Source organism: Myodes glareolus, chromosome 6 (assembly GCF_982192425.1).
Source record: "Myodes glareolus chromosome 6, mMyoGla1.1, whole genome shotgun sequence".
In the NCBI taxonomy this organism is placed as follows: domain Eukaryota; kingdom Metazoa; phylum Chordata; class Mammalia; order Rodentia; family Cricetidae; genus Myodes; species Myodes glareolus.
This window is the reverse complement of record NC_142031.1, coordinates 106,857,487-106,877,600: the sequence shown is the minus strand read 5'-3', so window position 1 is coordinate 106,877,600 and position 20,114 is coordinate 106,857,487. Positions and strand designations below refer to the sequence as shown.

General features: G+C 45.4%; 1 protein-coding gene across 1 annotated transcript in view; it reads left to right on the top strand.

Annotated features, from left to right (window-relative positions):
• Window positions 1-20,114, top strand: part of Chn2 (chimerin 2) — a 272,046-nt gene that overhangs the window by 122,231 nt on the left and 129,701 nt on the right. The window contains exon 2 of the mRNA XM_085691052.2: window positions 13,444-13,482. Within this exon, the coding sequence (XP_085547178.2) occupies window positions 13,444-13,482 (39 nt within the window). The remainder of the gene's footprint in view (window positions 1-13,443; window positions 13,483-20,114) is intronic.

Below are 20,114 nucleotides of genomic sequence, written 5' to 3'. Positions count from 1 at the left end.
GAATGACTGAGTCACACGGTCCTCTGCTGTCAGTCCAGTGGTGAACCGACATGCTGGGCCTATCAGAAGCTGGGAGGTGGGGTGTTGATGATGGAGCCTAGGAAAGAGCCATTTGGGGTACCTGATGTGGACATAGAATGTCCTTGAGGAGGAACTGGGGGGCTACAGGAAGCAAGGATGAGAGGGAAAGAAGGAGAGACAAAGGAAGATTGGGAGGGAAAGAGACCACTTTAGTACCATTTCACTTGTTCTAAAAGATGGCAGAAAATTGAATAATGTTTTGAGTTTTTCTACTTTTGCCCAATTTTCTACAACATTCAAATCATATTGTGTGTTTGCAGCAGACCAGAAGGACCTGCCCACTTCACACTAGCTTCTGTATCTCCGAGTCTCCTGGGAGACAGAGACCATGGGGAAAATTGGTAGGCTCAAGAGCAAAGCAGATCTCATTTGAATTCCTCGTCCCACTACCCAAGAGGCTGGTTCTCTCTGACGTTCATTTTGTGCCTTTCCTGGAGAGAAAAATGTTCCCCACTGGGAAGCACCTGTACAGCCATCCCTGGCTTCCCATGATCTAGACTAAGGGGCCATCCAAAGGGGATTGATTGGTCTGCCTGATTTGTGGATCCATCTTTGAGTGGGCAGGTGGGTATGGATGAATGAGTAGATGGAGAGAGTAATCAGGAAAATTATAAATATTTAAGATAGTTCATGTAAGAGCCTATACCAGAATCTGAAATATGCCAGGTATCTAAAAACATTCTGCCTTTGGTGGAAGACTGAGTATCTTCTTTTCTGTCTTTATCCTCAGGACCATTTGACTCTGAATCTAATATGGGTAACAATCTCCCTTTTTCTCACAGTAGCAGCAGTACTAGGGCTGTGACATAGAAACTGCCTTTATGAGAATTTAGTATATCATGACCAGGAGCTAACCTCCTCAGGAGAAGGTAAACAAGAAACCAAACCAAGCCACCAACCAGCCAACCAAACAACCAAACAAAAAATAAATAAATAAATAAATAAATAAAAATAAATAAATAAACAACTGCCACCAAAGAAACAACAACAAAATGAAACAAACACCAAGGAATAACTGGCTAAAAGAATTCTTTCTCTTCTCCTTTGCTCTAGCACCGTAAGTCCAGTCTTGTCATGTACTAAGCATGCGCATTTGCCCAGAGACTAGATTTAGCAGAGAGGTGGTACTTGGTGAGTGGATGGATGGATGAATGGATGAATGAAATGAAGACATATTTTTAACTCCAAGCTGATTCCTTGTGTCTATATTCTGTCTTGCCTTGCTATTCACACCTCTGTCTAGTGCAATATTTTGTGCCAAGTAGGCCATTAAACTCTAGGTAAATATTTGTTCGATGAATAAATGAATGCCCTGAAGGGCTCTGGAGGAAAGCCAGGAATTCTTCTGGTGAAAGGAATTTGTAAAGAGGCAGGCAACTACTGGAGGAAAGGGGGGAAGGAGAGTTCTCCAGGTTAGAGGGAGTGGAGGCAGGGAGGCTACCTCTGAAGACTCAGAAGTAGAAGAAAAAGAAGCTCTTAATGACAGTGGGAAATACTCACCAGGAATGTAGCTCCACAGGACTAGGAAAAGTCTGTATCTTGTAGGAACAGAGCCACTGGGTGGGAAGAGGCCCCTGGGGGCAAAGAAGAACAGGGGTGGTTTGGCGAAGGTAATGATGGTGACAGCCAAATTGATGTTTCTAGATCACCAGCCTTCGCGCCTGTATTCCCACAGTGTGTCTCTGTGTGTCTGCCACAGCTCCTACCCATGTACTCTTTCTTTCCATGTCCCCTTCCTCTCACCCCGCTATGTGGCTTCTACCCTAAGATCATCAACCCTGCCCCCACCACCTTCTTGTTGGTGTAGCACGGGCTCCCTGTCCTGCCTATGTCTCCCGAGCAGCCTCTGCCACCCTCACCACTTCCGCTTCTGAGTGGCCTTGCCTCTCCGTGCCTTCTCTCCCCTCAGTTCATTCTCTTCTTACTCCATCCACGCCTTCAGAGTTCTTGTCAGGCTCTTCAGAGGTCTCCTGTCATGTCCTGAGCCTTGATCCTTGAGAGGATCCTTGATCCTCTGTCATGCCCTGTCCTCATAGGACTTTTCTTCAGAGAAGCCAGGGCCTAGCCTTTTGTCTGGACTGCAAATCTCTCAGACTTGGCTGTCTCATTGCTGCCTCTTTCCAGAAGTGAAAAGCAAGGGCCCCTGCCACCTGCCTGGCTAGTTTCTCATAGGATTTGCTCAGTTATGTGAAAGAAGTCACCTTCCGTCCTGCTGCCGAAGCCATAGACCGTTCTCCATCCTCTGCCAGGTCAGCATCATGCTCTCTTTCTTTGCTTAGGGCTAGTAAATCCCAAACACTACTCATTGGCTACCTCAGAATCTATCAAATTCTTTTCCTCCATTTCCATTGATATGACTGGAACATCTATTGTTCACGTCAGTGACCTAGCTTCCTGACTGATTGATCTCTCTGCCATTCACTCTCCCTCACTCCCCTCCCCCTCTAACCCAGCTTCATACCCACACTGGGATAATCTTCTCCGGCCAACTCACTGGGTCTGCATCTTCCCTGCTTACTCTTCCTTCCCTTCAGTGCAAAGGCAACAACTTAGCTTCTCCTTCTAACTTTGGGTTTCCTGAGCCCTGTTTCCTTCTCTGAGTTAGTCTCTAGCCACTCTGGGACCCCACCTTCCATATCAGCCTCTGCCCTCGTCAGCAGGCAGAGCCAGTCCTTTTCTTGTGTCTTGTCTGGTTTTGGCAATACCTTGGCCTGTGTGTGATGGGTCAGCAGCCTGTTCATCCACAAGGCAATTTTTGTGGCTGTTGTGTTCCATGTCTAGGTAGTAGAGTGAACCTTCAAGCAGGTGCAGTGTATTATGATACCAGAAGTTATTTGGTTTTTTTTCTTTATTTCTAGGACCTTTAGCCTTGTGACGAAATTATATCCCTTTGAGCCTGTTATTTCAGGGCCCTAGACAGGCTACTTAAGGTCAGAGTTCACTGGCCAAAGCCTGAGAAAGGACAGAATCAACCAGGCTAGCCCCACTTTCCAAAAGCTGGGTAGTGCCATCCTAACCATCCTTCTTACACAGCCTCTCGCCATATTCCAGTTGTCTCTTCCTTTGTGTCCCACCACAGAATATATAACACGAGTGTGTGTGTTTCACTGTGCCACCCCTTGACTGAGTGCCTACTATGTCCTAGTACATAGTAATTGCGGAATTTCAATCTGTACCGTTCTTGCCTGTCAAGAGACAAGTGGGGGCTCGACCCAGTGTGGGATCACCTAGCTGGGCCACATGCTGTAACTGACATCCATGTCCCCTAGGAGAAGCATTGTCTTCACACTGCCCAGCTGTAGGCTCTTTCCATGCACCCAGCCACCTTCCTGAGTAGGGCATCTTTGTCTAAACGCACGAGAGAGACCCAGTAGGCTAAAAGAGGCACAGGTAGCAGAGAACAAGATAAATAAGGTCCCGGCTTCCACCTGCTGTGCATCAAGTTGATGGAGATAACTTATAAACAGAGACATACGACACAGTAGAAGAAAATTCCCAAGAGAGGAAAGGCCCAGGGAGGAACTGCGAAGAGTCAAGTGCATGGCCTGGAAAGAATGTCTGGAGTGGCCGAACTCTGGAGAGCTGGGCACGTGGCAGAAGGCAGACCACGACATATGTTAACGCGGTGCATCCAAGGACCAAAGGAAAGGCCAGTGTGATGGAGCAATAAGAGAAAAGAAGGGAGACAAGTGGGATGCGAAGGAGCCAGAAGCAGTTCGGGGAGCTTTCTGAGCCCCCTTTCCTGTGTGCTGGGGTAACCAAAGCTGGGTTCCTGGCATGTGTTCAGTAAACACTTGCTGAAAGGAAGACTCCATAGCATGTCTCCATAGGCAGCCCCAGTGGCCCAGGACAGAAGCTCCGTGTGGCCCCAGTGCCCTCTAGTGACCACAAACTCCAGCTCAGAGCTCTTTGTGACCTCATCATTTTAGACAATCTCTCCATAGTTCATCTTCAGGCCCAGCCTGAGGAGCTAGAAAATTCTGGCATTACGGGAATTTATCCTAGTAATGCTTCTGTAAGTGGAACTCGTTCCCTGAAATGGTCCTGAGACAGACGAGACCAGTACAGAAGAACCACAACCAATCAAAATCCAAAGTGAGGGAGCTCAGTCCCAACTGATAGATCTACAAAATAGCTCATGAACCTAAGGCTCAGGGAACGTTGTGAAAGAGGAGGTGCCAAGGTTGTGAGAGTCAGAGGTTCAGGGAGCTTGCTGTGAGAGCGTGTCTCCCAGGAAGGGCAGAAGCTATACCCATAAAGTCTCGCCAACGACTGCCTAAACATGAGCTAAGCAAGGACAACTATCCAACATGCTCATGTGGATAGTGGGGAAAGCTCATGAGGCGTCAAGCCTACTCAGAGAGCTGCAGGCAGCCAAGGAATGTTGAGAGCAGGAGAAATCGCCTTCCCCAGGGAAGAGGATACTAACTGGTTATCCAGCACCAAATAGGCAGCCCTGAAAACATGCATACAAGTGACATTATACCCATCTGAGCAGGTTATATTTAGGAATATATAGTACATGCATATACATATATGCATGTAACAGCAGTTAATAAGAGGCCCTGTATTTGTATATGTGAGAATTTGGGGGAGAATCAAGGGAAGGGGGAAATCATATAATTATATTATAATCACAAAAAAACAAGAGAAATTAAACAACAAAACCCTGCTGAACCACACAGCTGATGCACACCAGGCCTTCATTTCTTACTCTCGTTTCTTACCCAAATCATTTTCGAAGACAATTCACAGAGGGTCTCGTTCCTTGGGATGATGCAGAATCTGTGCAGGTGAAATGTATTAGCAAGAAATCTCTGGAATGCTTCTCATCCAACATTTTGGAGCAGTTTGATCAAACCTGGCCACATTTGGCTGCTGTGGTCTGAAAAGATCATGGCTCAGACTGCGCTGTGACCCCCACATACATCTCAAGCCTTCGGAAGCTCAGGCAGTCCTGGTGCAGACACACCTCAGTGCACACACACCGCAGTGCACACACACCACAGTGCACACACACTGAAGTGCACACACTGCAGTACACACATACCACAGTGCACACAGAAGCGGCACCCCACTCCTACTCTTCTTTTCTGCCTTAATCTGGATCCCAACCCATTCTGGGCCCATTAAGCTAATCATGCCGCAAATCCTGAACTGTCATCTCATTGAGCGACTGCTCCAGGACTGATTGAAAAACCTGTTTGCACCCAACTTCCCTGGGAAAGGCCACTGCAGCCATTTGCAAATGTGTGCATCAGTAAATCAGAAGTGGTGGCAGAGGGCTGGCATTTGTGAGAGAGGGAATGGCAGAGGGGGAGCCTAACCTCCCCTCCCCCTGTTTTCCAGAAAAATCTTCTGATCCAAATACTTATTTGAAATATTCTCAGGGGTAGGTCTCCTCCAACTTCCTCATTAGGTCATTCTCTGGACCAATGAGTCTTGTTTCCAGAGCCTGGCTGTGTGTTTCCATTGCTCTTGTCACCCTCCACTGAGCCAAGGGAAGGAAACTGGCTCTCCTAGATATTTACAGGGTTCCTCTTCAGTTGTCACTTACCCACGTAGAACATTTGCCATCCTTCATTTTTCTTCATTAATCAGTCCCCAAATTCCTTTACACTTGCTCCTCAGGTGATTCTCTTACAGTGGCTTATTTCTGGAGCCATAAATCCTGGGATGCCCAGCCTTCCAGCTGCAGCCAACATAGCCTTTAGGACTCGTGGATTCTCAGATCAGGTCATAGCCTTGTTTCTGCAAGAGCTTCCTGTCTCCATCTGCTACTCTGCAAATATATATATTCTTACCTGTGAATTTATAGTTCAGTCTTAAGAAGCATCACAAATTAGGATGCAGATCGACACCAGCCTGAGAGGGTGTAGGAGCTCAGACTATGTATCGGGAGAGGAGAGAGCTCAGACTAGGGGGTATAGGGAGCTCAGACTGGAGGGTGTAGGGAGCTCAGATTGTGGGGTTGTGGGGGGCTCAGACTGGGGGGTGTAGGGAACTCAGATTGTGGGGTTGTAGGGGGCTCAGACTGGAGGGTGTAGGGGACTCAGACTAGGGGATATAGGGAGCTCAGATTGTGGGGTTGTGGGGGGCTCAGACTGGGGGGTGTAGGGAACTCAGATTGTGGAGTTGTAGGGGGCTCAGACTGGAGGGTGTAGGGGACTCAGACTAGGGGATATAGGGAGCTCAGATTGTGGGGGTGTAGGGAGCTCAGACTGGGGGCTATAGGGAGCTCAAGCTGTGGGGGTGTAAGGAGCTCAACTTTCTTGCACACACCACTGAGGTTTCCGGTTAACATAACCTTTTCTGTAAAATATTTTAAGAAAAACTTTCATAATGAAAACACAGACTTTTACTCCCCTGAGATCCACATCTCGAATGCAAGAGCCACATGTTGTTTGCATCTACAGAATGTTGAAAGAAGCCCGAATGTCTATCCTTGAGAAATTGTTCATAAATAAACGATTTATGTCTTAGGAAAAGCATACACTAGGCCAACTTTTACTTAAATGAAAAGAAAGCAACATAGATGCATGTGTGCATATGTGAAAAAAAATGCCTACCTAGAAAACAGCACCCAGAGTTGCTGGTTGTAGGACCAGACAGCTGCTGTCCCAACACTGTGGAAGCCAAGACAAGAGGAGTCATGATTGTGAGAGGCCTTGTTTTTTAAAAAGAAAAATGTAAGAATAAAAAAGAGAAGTAACATTAAAATTTGAAAAGCAGACTGCAGAATCATAATATGTACTGTGGGACCATTTTTGTAGAATTTTATTGTAACAAGACACAGAGCAAAAGTTATAAAGTCTCACACAAATCTATTAATGGAGCATTTTTTTTCCCGAGGTAGGAGACTTTTAAAATGACACATTTTAAAATTATTACCTTCTCTGTTTTCAGCAGTAAGTCTGCACTACTTCCAAGTTTAGTGGGATCTCTGTAGAAGCGTTAGTTTTGCCATTCGCCTCCTCTAGAAAGGACAACAGCTGCTCGCTAAGAGCCCTCCCTGTCCCCAGGTTGCTTCACAAACTGAACAGCCTTCTCTGGGACCATCCCAGAATTTGATTTTCCCAAGACCATGATGGCTGTGCCATCTTTTCAAGGCTCAAATTCTCAGCAGGTATGGGTTTCTTAAGGTCACTTTCAAGTTCTAATTGTACTTTTTGGCCCCCTTGACCTTCTCCTTTCCTCTCCTCTCTTCTCCCGTTCCCTCCCCTCCCCTCCCCTCCTCTCTTCTCTCATCTCTTCTCCCCTCTTCCCCCCCTCATCTTTTTCTTCCCTCCCTTCCTTTCCCCCTTCCCTCTTCCTCATAAGTGTTATGCAGATTCTTTATAGATAATTTCATTTGGTTCATTAACCATTTTTGGTAAGTTTTGGACCACTTTCTAAGCATCTATATTTTTTTTTTCTACTTTTATCCCTGTTACATGAGAGGAGATAGCTGCTTCCCAGCCTGCCTGGAATGGTTGATTCGTGCTTACGTCACCAGGCTTTTTCAGAAGCTGAATCAGGATAATAGTGTTCTTCCTGCATCAGCACCAAGGCTGTTAAATAAGAGCTGTTTTTGTTGGTTTCGTTGCAGCAACTTCTTTTTGAGGTGATGCTTTATTGAGGCAGTGTGTTCAAAACAAATGACAAAAGACCTAGAACTCTTCCAAATTTATCTCCCATTCCTTTTAATTTTCATACATGCAATATAAATATAAACAGACAGTTACAAGATATAGGTAAGCAATCAGAGAAAAGTAGAATTACCCATTCAATAGCAGGTATAATGGCTTTTTAATAATTGTGCTTCTGAGAATACGAACCTATTTATTTATTCATTCATTCCTGGGATGGTAGCCCAGTCAACAATCAAGAAGACCAGAGTTTGACCCCTAGAATGCACATTTTTAAAAAGCCAGGCATGCTGCCCCAACTTTCAAATGCTGGCTCTGAGGAAGTAGAGACGGGGATTCCTGGCGCTCACTGTTCAGCCTGCCTTACCTACTCGGATAGCTTCAGACCAGTGAGCGACTGTCTCAAAAACCAGGAAGATGTCACCAAAGGAATAACACTTAAAGTCCCTTTGCCCCACAGTGCACACATACACATGTGCTACCACGTGGACATGCATGTATGTGTGCGCACACATGCACACACTAAAATACAGGCTCAGAAGTGGTAACGTATGTCTATAGTCCCAGTATTTGGGAATCGGAGACGGGAAAATAGCTGAGTTCTGAGACTGGCTGGGTTACAGACTAGGATGGCATCTAAAAAGGAAACCTAGATCATCTCCTTGATAATAAATTGATTGCTTTGTAATTTTGTTAGTTACAATGTGGCAGGAATTATTTTCCTGTCATTAAAGATAATGATGGCATTAAGCATAGAACTTCATAGCCCAAGAAAACATTTCATTTTAGTTTCTTTGCATATTTTATCTCATGTCCACCCTTTACTCTTTTTGTATTTTTTACAACCTTTTTCTGTGTTTGGATGTGTTTGATGTGTGTGTTGTTTTGGGCAGAGAGCATGCTTGTGCCATGAAAGTCAGAGTATGACCTTTGGTTGGTCCTCACTTTCCACCTCTTTGGAGATGGGATCCATCCTTCATAAGCCAGCTAGGGTTGTTGGCCCGGAGCATCGGCAGCTTCTCCTGTCTCGAGCTGCTACGTCCAGCTTTATGTGGATTCTAGAAATCTGGACTCCAAGCTTCATGCCCCTTTATCCATTTCCCTGGCCTTCTTTACGTTTTTATTCTACCCTATCTTTGTGTGTGTGTGTGTGTGTGTGTGTGTGTGTGTGTGTCTCAGTTTCTTCCCTGGTGATACTGACCTCAAACATACTTGTTTTCTCTCTGCAGATTAATCTCTCATATATACGAACTCTTCATGGTAATGCTTTGTGTTGGGGAGTATTCTTCCTCCTGTTTGATAGGTTGAAGAGATGAATCCCAGAAAGATTAGATAATGTGCCTGAGGTCTCACAGTGAAGGGCAGAGTAGGGTGTTGAATCTAGACGGGCTCACCCCAGAGACTGTCACCTAAACCACAGGCCATGGAAAGTATGCATAGATCCCGGAGTGTCCCACCCTGAATCAGTGGGAAGTTTTGCACTCATTTTTTTCTTTTAAGCCTCCCCAAAATCAAACTAATAAATCTGTTATATGATAATGTCATTTTCTTAACTTCAATATATGTAATTGGAGGGACTGTCTGACTGGAATGAGTAATACATCCCGGTCCTGAAGACCAATGCCCACTTGTTTTATAACCTTGAGGAAGCGATTTAATAGTTGTGTGTCTCGTTGTCCTGTTTCACCCATTTTCCAGGTAATGAAGGAGACCTACATGACCTCACAGGCCTACCCCATGCTTTAAAGGGAAAGTGGGGTAAGATGTAGCTAAGTCGGCAAAGTGCTTTTTTAGCGTATTGGAGGCCCTGGGTTCAATCCTCAACACGACGTAAACCTAGTGAAGTAGTTAATACCTGTAATCCCAGCAGTACAGGAGGGTCAGAACAGCTTCATGAGACTCCCGAGAACTTATCTGTGAAAGGAAAAGGTCACGTGAAACGTCTGCCAACCCAAGAGTGAAGTCCGTCACCAAAGAGAAAAAGACACGGAGTGGGAGCAGCCAGTGCAGATAGCTTTACTGTTAGTGAGGTGCTGTTGGAGGCAGCTCAGGACTTGTTACGACATATTAAAATTATTCTGTGATTTGACCCTTGACCCTGGCCCCTGAGAAGTGTGCTGTCGTGGTTCATGAAACAGGTCTCGAAGGCCAAGGTAATTGTAGTCGTTCCACGGAAGCATGACAAATGGTCTCTCAATTTGCATTCTTTTATATGAGAGAAGAAACTTCCATGACAACAGCCCTGGAACTTAATTACAGGCTCCAGGTTTGAGGAAATGGAGACAGTCAGTGGCTGTCGTGGGGAGGCGAAGACAATAGCAGTGAGCCACCTGGGAAGAGTCGGGACAGGGCAACATCACAGTGACACAGTAATAGCAGCCCGCCACATCAGGGACTTTATGCAGAGCGCGGTTCTCTCTTAGGGGCACCTCATAAGCACTCTTAGTGAATCCCCATGACACCCCAGCACTCAGGGTAGGAGACAGAAAGAACCCGTGTGTTTTGCGTCGCTCGGCAATGCTTGTCTGCAGAAGGCAGAGCAGCGTGAAACACATAGATCCTTTAGATAGTGTCTCACTGCCTTGCCCTGGCTGGCCTGGAGCTCACTGTATAGAGCAGATCAGCCTGAAACCCATAGACACCTTCAGCTGCCTCTGGTTTTGGATTATAGGCAGACTTCACCTCCCTGGTCTCATAAATGTCTTCATTTATTTAGCACGTTTTCGTTTTAGGTATGGGAAGGCATCTGTGCTCACCACTGTCCTCCTAGTGCCTCTCTGGTGGTGTCTGAAGGCCTGGTATATGCTGGCACCTGCTAAGGGCTGGTAATGCCAAAGTAAGTGAGCCAATGCTCCTGCTTTAATGGAGTTTGACAAATAGTGGGGCGAGACCAGTCATAAAAAAAAAACCAATCAATAAATAATCTCTATGGTAACAGAAGCTATGAAGAAAACCAAGCTGCGTGATATGAGAGGGACTGGGTTAAGGGCAAGTCCCCTAGGAGGTGACATTTGGGCTGAGGCCTACATGATGGGACAAATGAGCCATGCCAAGACCTATTAGTGAGCATTTTATGAAGATAGTTCACACAGCAAAGGCACAGACTTGGAAAGGCATTATTTGTGTTAAGAACACAGAGGCTTGTACGGCAGGGTGAGCTGTGGAATGCGGAAATGCATGCAGTAGACTCAGAGGGGGCAGCCTCTGGCTAGAACAGGCAAGCACACGCCACAGGGAAGACTATTCCACACAGAGAGGGAAGATGTTGGCGGGTTCTGGACCAGGGGCTGTTGTGGTTCTCCATTTCTTTGGGCAGATTAATTTCTTCATCTCTGTGCTGTGCTGACCTCAGGGAGCAAGCACAAAGGAAAACGGTTCCCAGCACTTGTAGGGCAGCCTGCGTGGGCGTTAATGGGACTGCTGCGTCTCATGAAAAACTATTGTAGGTTGTTCTTAGGGCAAGATGATATTCATAGTGAGGTTGTCTAATTTAAACAGGCATGAGGTAAGAACATCTTAGATCTAAGCCTAGCTCAGGACTGTATCCAAACAAGGGCACTACTTGCTGCTGCCTCAGAACCTTCCTTCAGTCCACAGAAGGTAGTGTGGAGGTCCTGATCGATCTTGACCACCTCTAGCCTGGGGGTTATACTTAGCTCATGGAATAATCTCACCTGAAATAAGAAGAGGTTACAAGTAGATCATTTTTCTCCCTACCTGTGACGTCTTAGGTAGCATCTCATTTCATTTCTAATATATGTACCCGTGTGTATGTTCCTGTCCATGCTCAAATATGTGTGTGTGCTTGCCTGTGTTGATTTTTATTTATCTTTGAAAACTATTTTTGGAGATCCACATTCAAGCATATAGGGCCTGGTTTTTCTGGGGAAGCGGCATGGGATGGATGGTTAAGAATTTTATTGTAAACTCAGCAAGTTGGTTTGTTTAGTTTTAAAGAGGTCTTTTATAAACATTCCTGCTAATGTTTAACATTGATTCATTTTGCAAAGAGGATGAAATGAACCAGCGGTTTAGACTAACAGCTCATTATTATGAGACACTATTTCTTACTTTGGCACAGGTATTAAGAGTTAATGCCAGCGGGCTGGGGAGATGGCTCAGGGGTTTAGAGTACTGGTTAGTCTTACAGAGGTCCTGGGTTCGATTCTCAGCATGCACATGGTGGCTAACAGTCATCTATAATGGGGGATTTGACACCCTCTTCTGACCTATGTAAACACTAGGCACACATGTGATGCACACATACACATACAGACATACAGGTAAAACATACACATAGAATGAATGAATGAATGAATAAATAAATAAATATGCAAAAAATATTTAAAGAGCCAATGCCAGTGTTTCTCTGGTCACAGTAGCAACCATCAATGCACCGCACTCTCATGCACCCATGTTCTAAAGGGTACACAATGACCTTTGAGCCTGTGAGGTAATGAGCCTAAGGGACAAGATATTTATTCTAAAATAAAATGTTAAGCTAAACAAGCATATCTGAGTAGGATTTCAGGGGAAAGTTGATCACTTTGGGATTGGTATTTATCAATAGATAGCACGTGTGTTTCTCAGAGATAAAAACTTTCTCAGATGTTAATTCCTTCCAAAATTAGGAAAGTTCTAACAGGACAGCAGCCCAAGGATAGGGACAGGACAGAGCAGATGGGAGTGGGAGTGGGGAGCACACCGCGGGGCTTATGTGCCTAAAGATGCTAAGTTAGAAAGCTGGTAGTGCGTGCCTTTAGTCCCAGCATTCGGTAGGCAGAGGCGGGTAGATCTCTGTGAGTTTGAGGCCAGCCTGATCTATAAAGCGTTACACAGAGAAACACTGTCTCAAAAAAAAAAAAAAAAAAAGAAAGAAAAGAAAAGAAAAAGAAAAAGAAAGAAAAAAAAAGAAAACTCAAGCTTCCTTCTGAGCCACATGTATCCTGGGCCTGACTCTCCTACCCTGGCTGTTGAGGCTGACAGGGGCTTCATTAGCCTCAGCTGTGAATGCACAGGACACTAACCGTAAGGGAGAATGGTATGCCACAAAGGCCAGGAGCTGAGGCAGCAGCCATTGCCTCTGCTTGCTTGTTTCTGAGGATGATGAAGAACAACTCATCCACTCCTGTAATGCTCTCATCCGACACTTGTATTGGCTGTGAGGCTTCTGGAAATATTCTAGATCACATATTGACATTAATTCAAGGAGTTAATGCAATCCCAAGAGCATCATCAATGCCTCTAATGTCAGGCCCAGGAGTTTAGGAGTGGCGGGGATTTTGGCCACACAAGTTTCCACATCTGATGTTGCATGCTCGCCACTTTGCATTCTGCCCTCAAACCTTAATAAATTGACTAAAAGTTTGGCTGGAGACTGAGATAAATTATGCATTTATTATGCCAAGTTGAGTAAATATATTTTGAAAGGATCACTAGCAAGCACAATCAAGTTACTTACTTTAAAATCTTTTTTTTATTATTATTATTATTTACTGAATTCTGAAAGCTGTTAAGTTGATTATTCTGTCACAGTAGTGATCCAAAGATATTGTTGTTGGGCCCACAAGTTACCCACGATGTTCCGCCTCTGTGCCTGGAACGACTCTGTTCATGGGCCGAGAGGCCCCTGGGGTTGGAATTTGAGCCCAGCTGACAGGCTGTCCCTCCTCTAGGGAAGACACACATTGGCAGGTTGACATGCAGTCTGACGTGATCTCTCTCTTCATTCTAGATGCTGAGGAATATCAGCCTCCAATATGGAAATCATACCGTGAGTACCAACGACACCCAAATCCCTGCAAGTCTTTAACCTGCCTGCCTTCTTACATGATCCTACTGGGGTGCAGTGCACGTGTGTTGTCCCCATAAGCAGCCCCCCCTCCCCGAGCCGTAGCTCTACTTTTCACTGAGGAGAGATATCCGGGAGAGAAAGTGAACTCTGCACTTGTCCCCAGCCAGAACCTTTAACAACCACTGGCCTGCGTGACCCATTTTAGGACTGCTCCTGAGGGGAGGGGACCTTCTGACTTCCCATGAGTTGGGCTCTTTGCCCATCACTCCGGGGCTGGACTATCATTTGACGTGAACTGTTGAAGAATGGACACACAGTGAAGATGGTCTGACTCTTTAGAAGCTTAGATCTTGTCTGAGCATCAGCCACCCAGCAGCTCCTGTCATGAAGGCAGGCAATGGCCATTACCTCACACGCTGTCTCTCCTGGCGTCGTGTGTCTCTCTCAGAATTCTCTGTTAGGAGAAGAAAGGACTGTGGCAGGAAGGAGCCCACCACGGCTGGGACAGGTGTTCCTCCAGGCTCATTGCTAGGTAGTGCGGCTGTCACTATTGCTGCTGTTGCTGACCACTGAGGACCTGCCCTGGGCTTTGAGCTGCTAACTCTCAGATTCTCAGAACAATCCAGCAGGCGGGCACTGCTGTTATCGCTGCCTCCTCTGCAAGGAAACCATAGCTCAACAAGGGCAGAGGCATCTCCAAAAGGTGTGGGGGGCATTCAGAAGTAAAGTCTGGGTGCCCAGAGGCAAGCCAACTCGTAGGCTGCAAGCAAGCATTCAGGACTTCTTTTCTACTGGTTTAAAATTTTAAACTGAACACACAGTGATGTATACCTGTGATCCTAGCACTCTGGAGGTAAAGGCAGGTGCACCTCTTTAAGTTCTAGGCCAGTCTTTTCTATACAGTGAGTTCCAGAACAGCAAGGTCTACATAATGAGACTCTGTCTCAGTAATTAAAATCTCAGATTTTCTCTCTAAGTATTTTTCTGCTTATCATTATAGTTATATGTCACATAGTGGCACCTTCACCAAAAATTGACTGGACCTATGACAACATATATCATCAGCATGGGCCATATAGCACATGTGCATGCATGATTGGCTGTACCATCTAGGTTTGTATAAGTATACTCTGATGTATACATAAGCAAACATTGCCTAACAAACATTTCTCAGCATGTCCTCCTATCATAAAATGATTAGAGGGTGTGTGTACATTATACATACACACATATGCACATATTTGTTATGAATATATAGAAGTGCATTAAGTGGAGTCAGGAGATGGCTCAGTGAGGACAATGCTGGCCTCATAAGCATGAGAACCTGAATTCGGAATTTGTGCCTATGCAAAAGCAATGTCGCACATGCCTCTAATCCTAGCACCAGGGTGGAGACAGGAGGATTCCCAGGGCCTGCTGGCTAGCCAGCCTAGCCTCATCCATGAGCTCCAGGTTCACTTAAGAAGCTCTGTCTCAAAAACTAAGCTGTAGAGTGATCAAGGAAGAAATTAGATATGGACCTCTGGTCTCTATGTGCACACATACACCACACACATAAACCACGTGTTAATCAGAGAGTTGGAATTTCCCATAATGCATAAACTAGCCCCTGCCTCATAGTGCTGTCCCCCTTCCCTTCCCAGTGTGTGCTTTCTGTCATCCTGTAAGACATATGCCTCCCATGTTTAAAAATTAAGAAACTTGGCGGGTACCGAGGCCTTTGTCCTTTCTTTTTGTCTAATGGATTTCATTGCCCTTGGCACTCTTCAACTTTTTTCTCCTCCCAGATATATAGCCCTTGCCTTTCTGTGCAGGCACGTGCAGGGCCACCTCGTTGTTTATTACATGAGCCTGTTCCCCCATCTGTGAAGTTAGGGGCGATGTGGGTCTCTAAGGGCCCTTCCAATCGAGGACTGTGCTTTCCCAGCTTCGATTCTAAAAGCCAGTGCTAATGACTTCGTAATTGGATGTTTTTGTTTGTTTGTTTCCTAATGGAGTGTGAAGTACTCTGACAGTAAATCAACAAAATATCCCTGGGAAGAGATGGTGGGTGCTCCTTGAGTTACCGGGCATCGTACACTGCCTGGCTCCCATTAACAATCCAATAAATATTTGTTGAGCAAATGCCACTACTGGGAGCTTTACTGAAATACATGATATTGGCTCAAATTCATCTCCTCCTTTACTGAGTGACCTTAGGCCAACCAATTCATATTTTAAAGACGCTTGCATATCCTAAGGAAGCTCGGAAGAGCCTTGCTAATTATGTGTCTACAACACCCATTTTACCCTGGTGTAGTACGTTGAAATTTTGATTTTGGATCTCAAATCATAAAATCTTACTTGAAGAGGGGATAGTTTGGGCTGTTTAATACAAATTTAGTGGCATAGGCAAAGTTCTTTATTATAATCAGTCTAATAGGCATTTATTATTCAGAGTCTCCAAGTGATGTAGGTGGGTCTTTTGTCTATTGTGTTATTTTTATTGGTTAATAAAGAGACTGCCTTGGCCCTTTGATAGGACAGAAAATTAGGTAGACGGAGTAAGCAGAACTGAATGTTAGGAAGAGGGCAATGAGGCAGACGCCATGGAACCAGCCACCAGGTCAGACATGCTAAATCTTTTTCGGTAAGTCACCACCTCGTGGTGCTATGCAGATTATTAGAGATGGGTTAATCAAGATGTGAGAGTTAGCCAGTAACTACTCTCTAGAGATAATGGGCCAGGCAGTGTTTAAATGAATACAATTTGTGTGTTGTTATTTCCAGGGCTAAGCTAGCTGTGTGGGAGCCGGGCAGGACGAAAAGCAGGCCTGTCCGCAGCTCCTCACTACATCCAAGTGAATAATTTTACAGAAATGAAGGACATTTGACACACAGGACAGCAAAGCTATGTTGCTCAAAGCCCTACAGAGCATCCCTAAAAAGAGAGGTTCCTGGTTCTTGTGGATCAGGGAGTTCTTTGCGGTAGGTGTTGGTGCCCTTGTGGACCACCTCATGGTTGTCAGACTCACACTGCTCCATCAGACTCCCGGCGTTTTCATCACTTAAGCAAACAACCATCATCCCTTCTGCTATTTCTAATGGTAGATGCTCAAAATTGAAAATGACGATAATATGGCCCACATCTACTACCTCTGACTCATCGGCTAGTGAGAAATAAGACCTAAGCCTGTCATATGAAAACAATGATCCTTGTTGTCAGTTACAAGTGTTTGCCATTATTTTTACTTATTTGAGGTTGTTAAGAAGCATCAAACCCGGTTTGGATGTCATGCCTAACAAAAACTTAGTCTCCTCCTGAAGATTGACTTTAAGAAGCTTGTTCTTGGCTTATTGCTAACTATAATGTTCTTTCTGGGCTGCAAATTAACAGATTAGTCCAGTCTGATTAGTGACACGGACTGACTTTAGAAAGGCCAGAGACACTGGCTTTGGATATGACCCTGTCCACTCCTCCATCTTCCTTTTTGGTTTTACTTTCCTAGGGCTACATTGTAATGTGTTCCTCCCATGTCACCCCCAGACAACCCAGGACCACCGTGGGTACTGACTGGCACTGTTTGGGAAACTGCAGGCAAAGAGAGCATCCGATGAAGCCTTCAGGCAAAGCATCAGAATTGAATTTCAGCCCTCATTGACCTCAGATTCCTACTCCTGACTTCCTCTCTGTGGTCAGGGTGTTGGTAACTGCTAACTTTCCTAAGCTGACCAGCATCCACTTCTGGATCGATACTATAAAAATCATGGTCAGAAAATGTAGGGGAACACTGGGAGGGGGGAAGATGTGAGCAGGTGTTGGGGAGGTGAGAACAACCACTGGGCATGGACACTTGACAGTAAGGCTCTTTAGAAATTGTCTTTTCCTATGCTGCATGTATATTGTCCTTCATTCAGTAACTCATTCAATCAATGCATATTAAGACAGTGTCTTAAGTTCCTTTACTCAAGGAATCCCAGTGGTACACAGTGGCCCTAAATCTCTGTTTCCTCCACTCCCTGTGAGATTAGAAGACTTTGCTGAGTTTTTAGAGACAGACACTATCATCACTTGCTTTATGAGATAATCTTAGCCCTAAACTTCATACACACGTAGCTCAGCTACTAAGATCAACCCCCAAACCATGGGCAAAGCATTGTAGTTAAAGACCTAAAGGAATAGCCACTTTTGAATTCATTTAAAATAATAAGGAAACCACATTTGAATGAGAAGCCAGAACTGTGTGAAACGTGGGCCTGGAGCTGACAGATTCAAATGCCAACCAGTGTGAGAATAATCCGAGGTTTTCCTTTGTGTGAGACCAGAAGCCAGGCAGGTGGCAGATGCCGGGGCTGACAGCTCTCCCAGAGGCCTTTCTCCAATGGGAGGTCAGGCACTCAGAGCGCCTGCCTCTTTCTAAACAGGGGCTTGGAATCTCACCCGCTGTAGAACTGCTACAGCCCAGGCACCTGACAGGAATATGATAGTAGTTATTCTTTGATCCTATTCCAGTCTGTGAGTCATAAAAGTAGTATGTCTGTAATTTGTCAAACCCCATAGGTCTCGTTTATGTACACAGTTACCTGGCTCCCTGCTTTGGGGCCCCACAAGCTTTGTCTTCGGGTTGCCATGGTGACATTGATCAAGCAGTAAATTTTAAGGTAACATTTTGTTAGCAAGGCAAGGTCTTCATGTGGTAGTTGGAGGTGAGGTTGGGACCGGGAAGTTACCCACAGCACCCATAACCTGCTCTCATCTGTGAAGTTACCCACAGCACCCATAACCTGCTCTCATCTGTGAAGTTTCCCGTAAGATATGGCAGTGGGCAGGGTGGCACAGCTCACCTCTAATCCACAGGAAAGGCAGAGCTCACGGATCCACATACCTTCTAGAAGGGAGTGTACTGTGGAGCCTAACCTGGAAGCCCATCTCTGTCCTAGGAACTTACAGTTTTGAGTGGGTTCAGGACTATCCAGGCATGAGCTTTCCCACATGGCCCACAGAAACCTGTAGACTTATCCCTGTGTTGTTAAGGTGGGCCAAGTTTATCATTAAAGGAAAGAATAACATATTAGCTTTCTCAATTAGTAGATTTCAAGGGTAGCTAGGCATCTCTTTCTCTACCTCCATATTCCTCAGAGACCTCCATCCCTGCCAAACAGGTTGGTCCAATGGAAGAATTCTTTCCTGTGCTGGAGAGGTGTGCCCCCTTACCCCTCCCCTGCCTCCACTGTCCAGGGAAGTCCTGCAATATGCATGGGACATTTCTGCAGACGCAGATTCTACCATGTCATCTCTCCACTTATGGAACCACCTTAAAAGTGGCTCATTATTGCCTTTTGCTTGGGAAATGTGTTTGTTGAGTTAAATCAGTAAGTGGCACTTTCAGACTTTGTGACATGTTTCAGTTACCTTCAAAGTGTCTTGGAGAATTATTCTCATTGGTGTTTGTTTTAGCTGGCCCTTCAAACGATGGCCAGGCTCTTACTGAAAGCTAGGATAGAAAGTTGCCAAGCTTGTTTGGTTTCCATTACAGTTGGCTGTTGTATCAACCTCTGGAGGGACAGACACAGGACCTAAGTAGCATGTTGGCTTCCCTTCCAAACCCTGCTGCTAAGAGAGCATGAGCAAGCCTTGATTCTGTAGCCTTCTGGCTAAGAGAAGGGCCATCAGTTAAGGCTGTCTGCTGTGAGGGGGGGCTAGGAGTAAGGGATGCCTCTGTGGCTTATTGAGTACAATAAGCTCCCATTTCCAGGTGATCCTGCATTTCTCTATGCTAAAGTGCCTAGGGCCCCAGAGGGTGAGGTTTTGGGATTTGGGCTACTGACATTAAGCACACTGCCCGGAAGTGCACCACTGCCTGCATCCTTCAGTTCCACCAATGGTGTCTTCTCATTCAGGGTATTCTCCCTCTTGTTCTATCATCATGCATGCTTTCTCAGTCTCTCTTTTATGTGATTAAAACCCTGTCTTCTCTCTCTCATGCTTTCCAGTGCATCTCCAGTGCATTTCCAGTCTGATCTCCTTCAGTGGGACAAGGGTAGCACCTCCACCCCTGACTGTGTAGTAGAATCTTCTGGAGAGGTCCAGAACAGATTCTGAAGGCTCCTTCCAGATTTACAGAGTGAATCTTGCCAGGGATGGAGACTAGGAATCTGTATTTTATGATGGGTTCCAGAAATTCTAATGGAACCAGCCCCTCTTGGGATCTTTCCTCCAATTACGTTAGAGACCTGCTGACTTTGGGGCCTTGATATCCAGGCTTTGAAGCTTGCTTTAGAAGTCCTGTTGTCTGTGTAACCTTTGGTGTCTGCAGAGTACGCAGACATCTCCACAGCTTCATTAGCATGAGTGAATAAGTCATGGAGGAAATTGAATCAGAAGAGTCAGTGAGAACATGCCAGAAATTCCGACTTACAGCAATGTCCTAGCAACGATAGTGTCCTTGTTTGCTTTCTGTAGCTGTGATAAACACCATGGCCAAAAGTGGTTTGAGAAGGAAAAAGTTTATTTGGCTTATCATCATAGTTCATTATTGAGGGAAGTTGGGGTCAGGAACTCAAGGCAGGAACCTGGAGGCAGGAACTGAAGAAGAGGCCATGGAGGAATGCTGCTCACAGGCTTGCTTTCC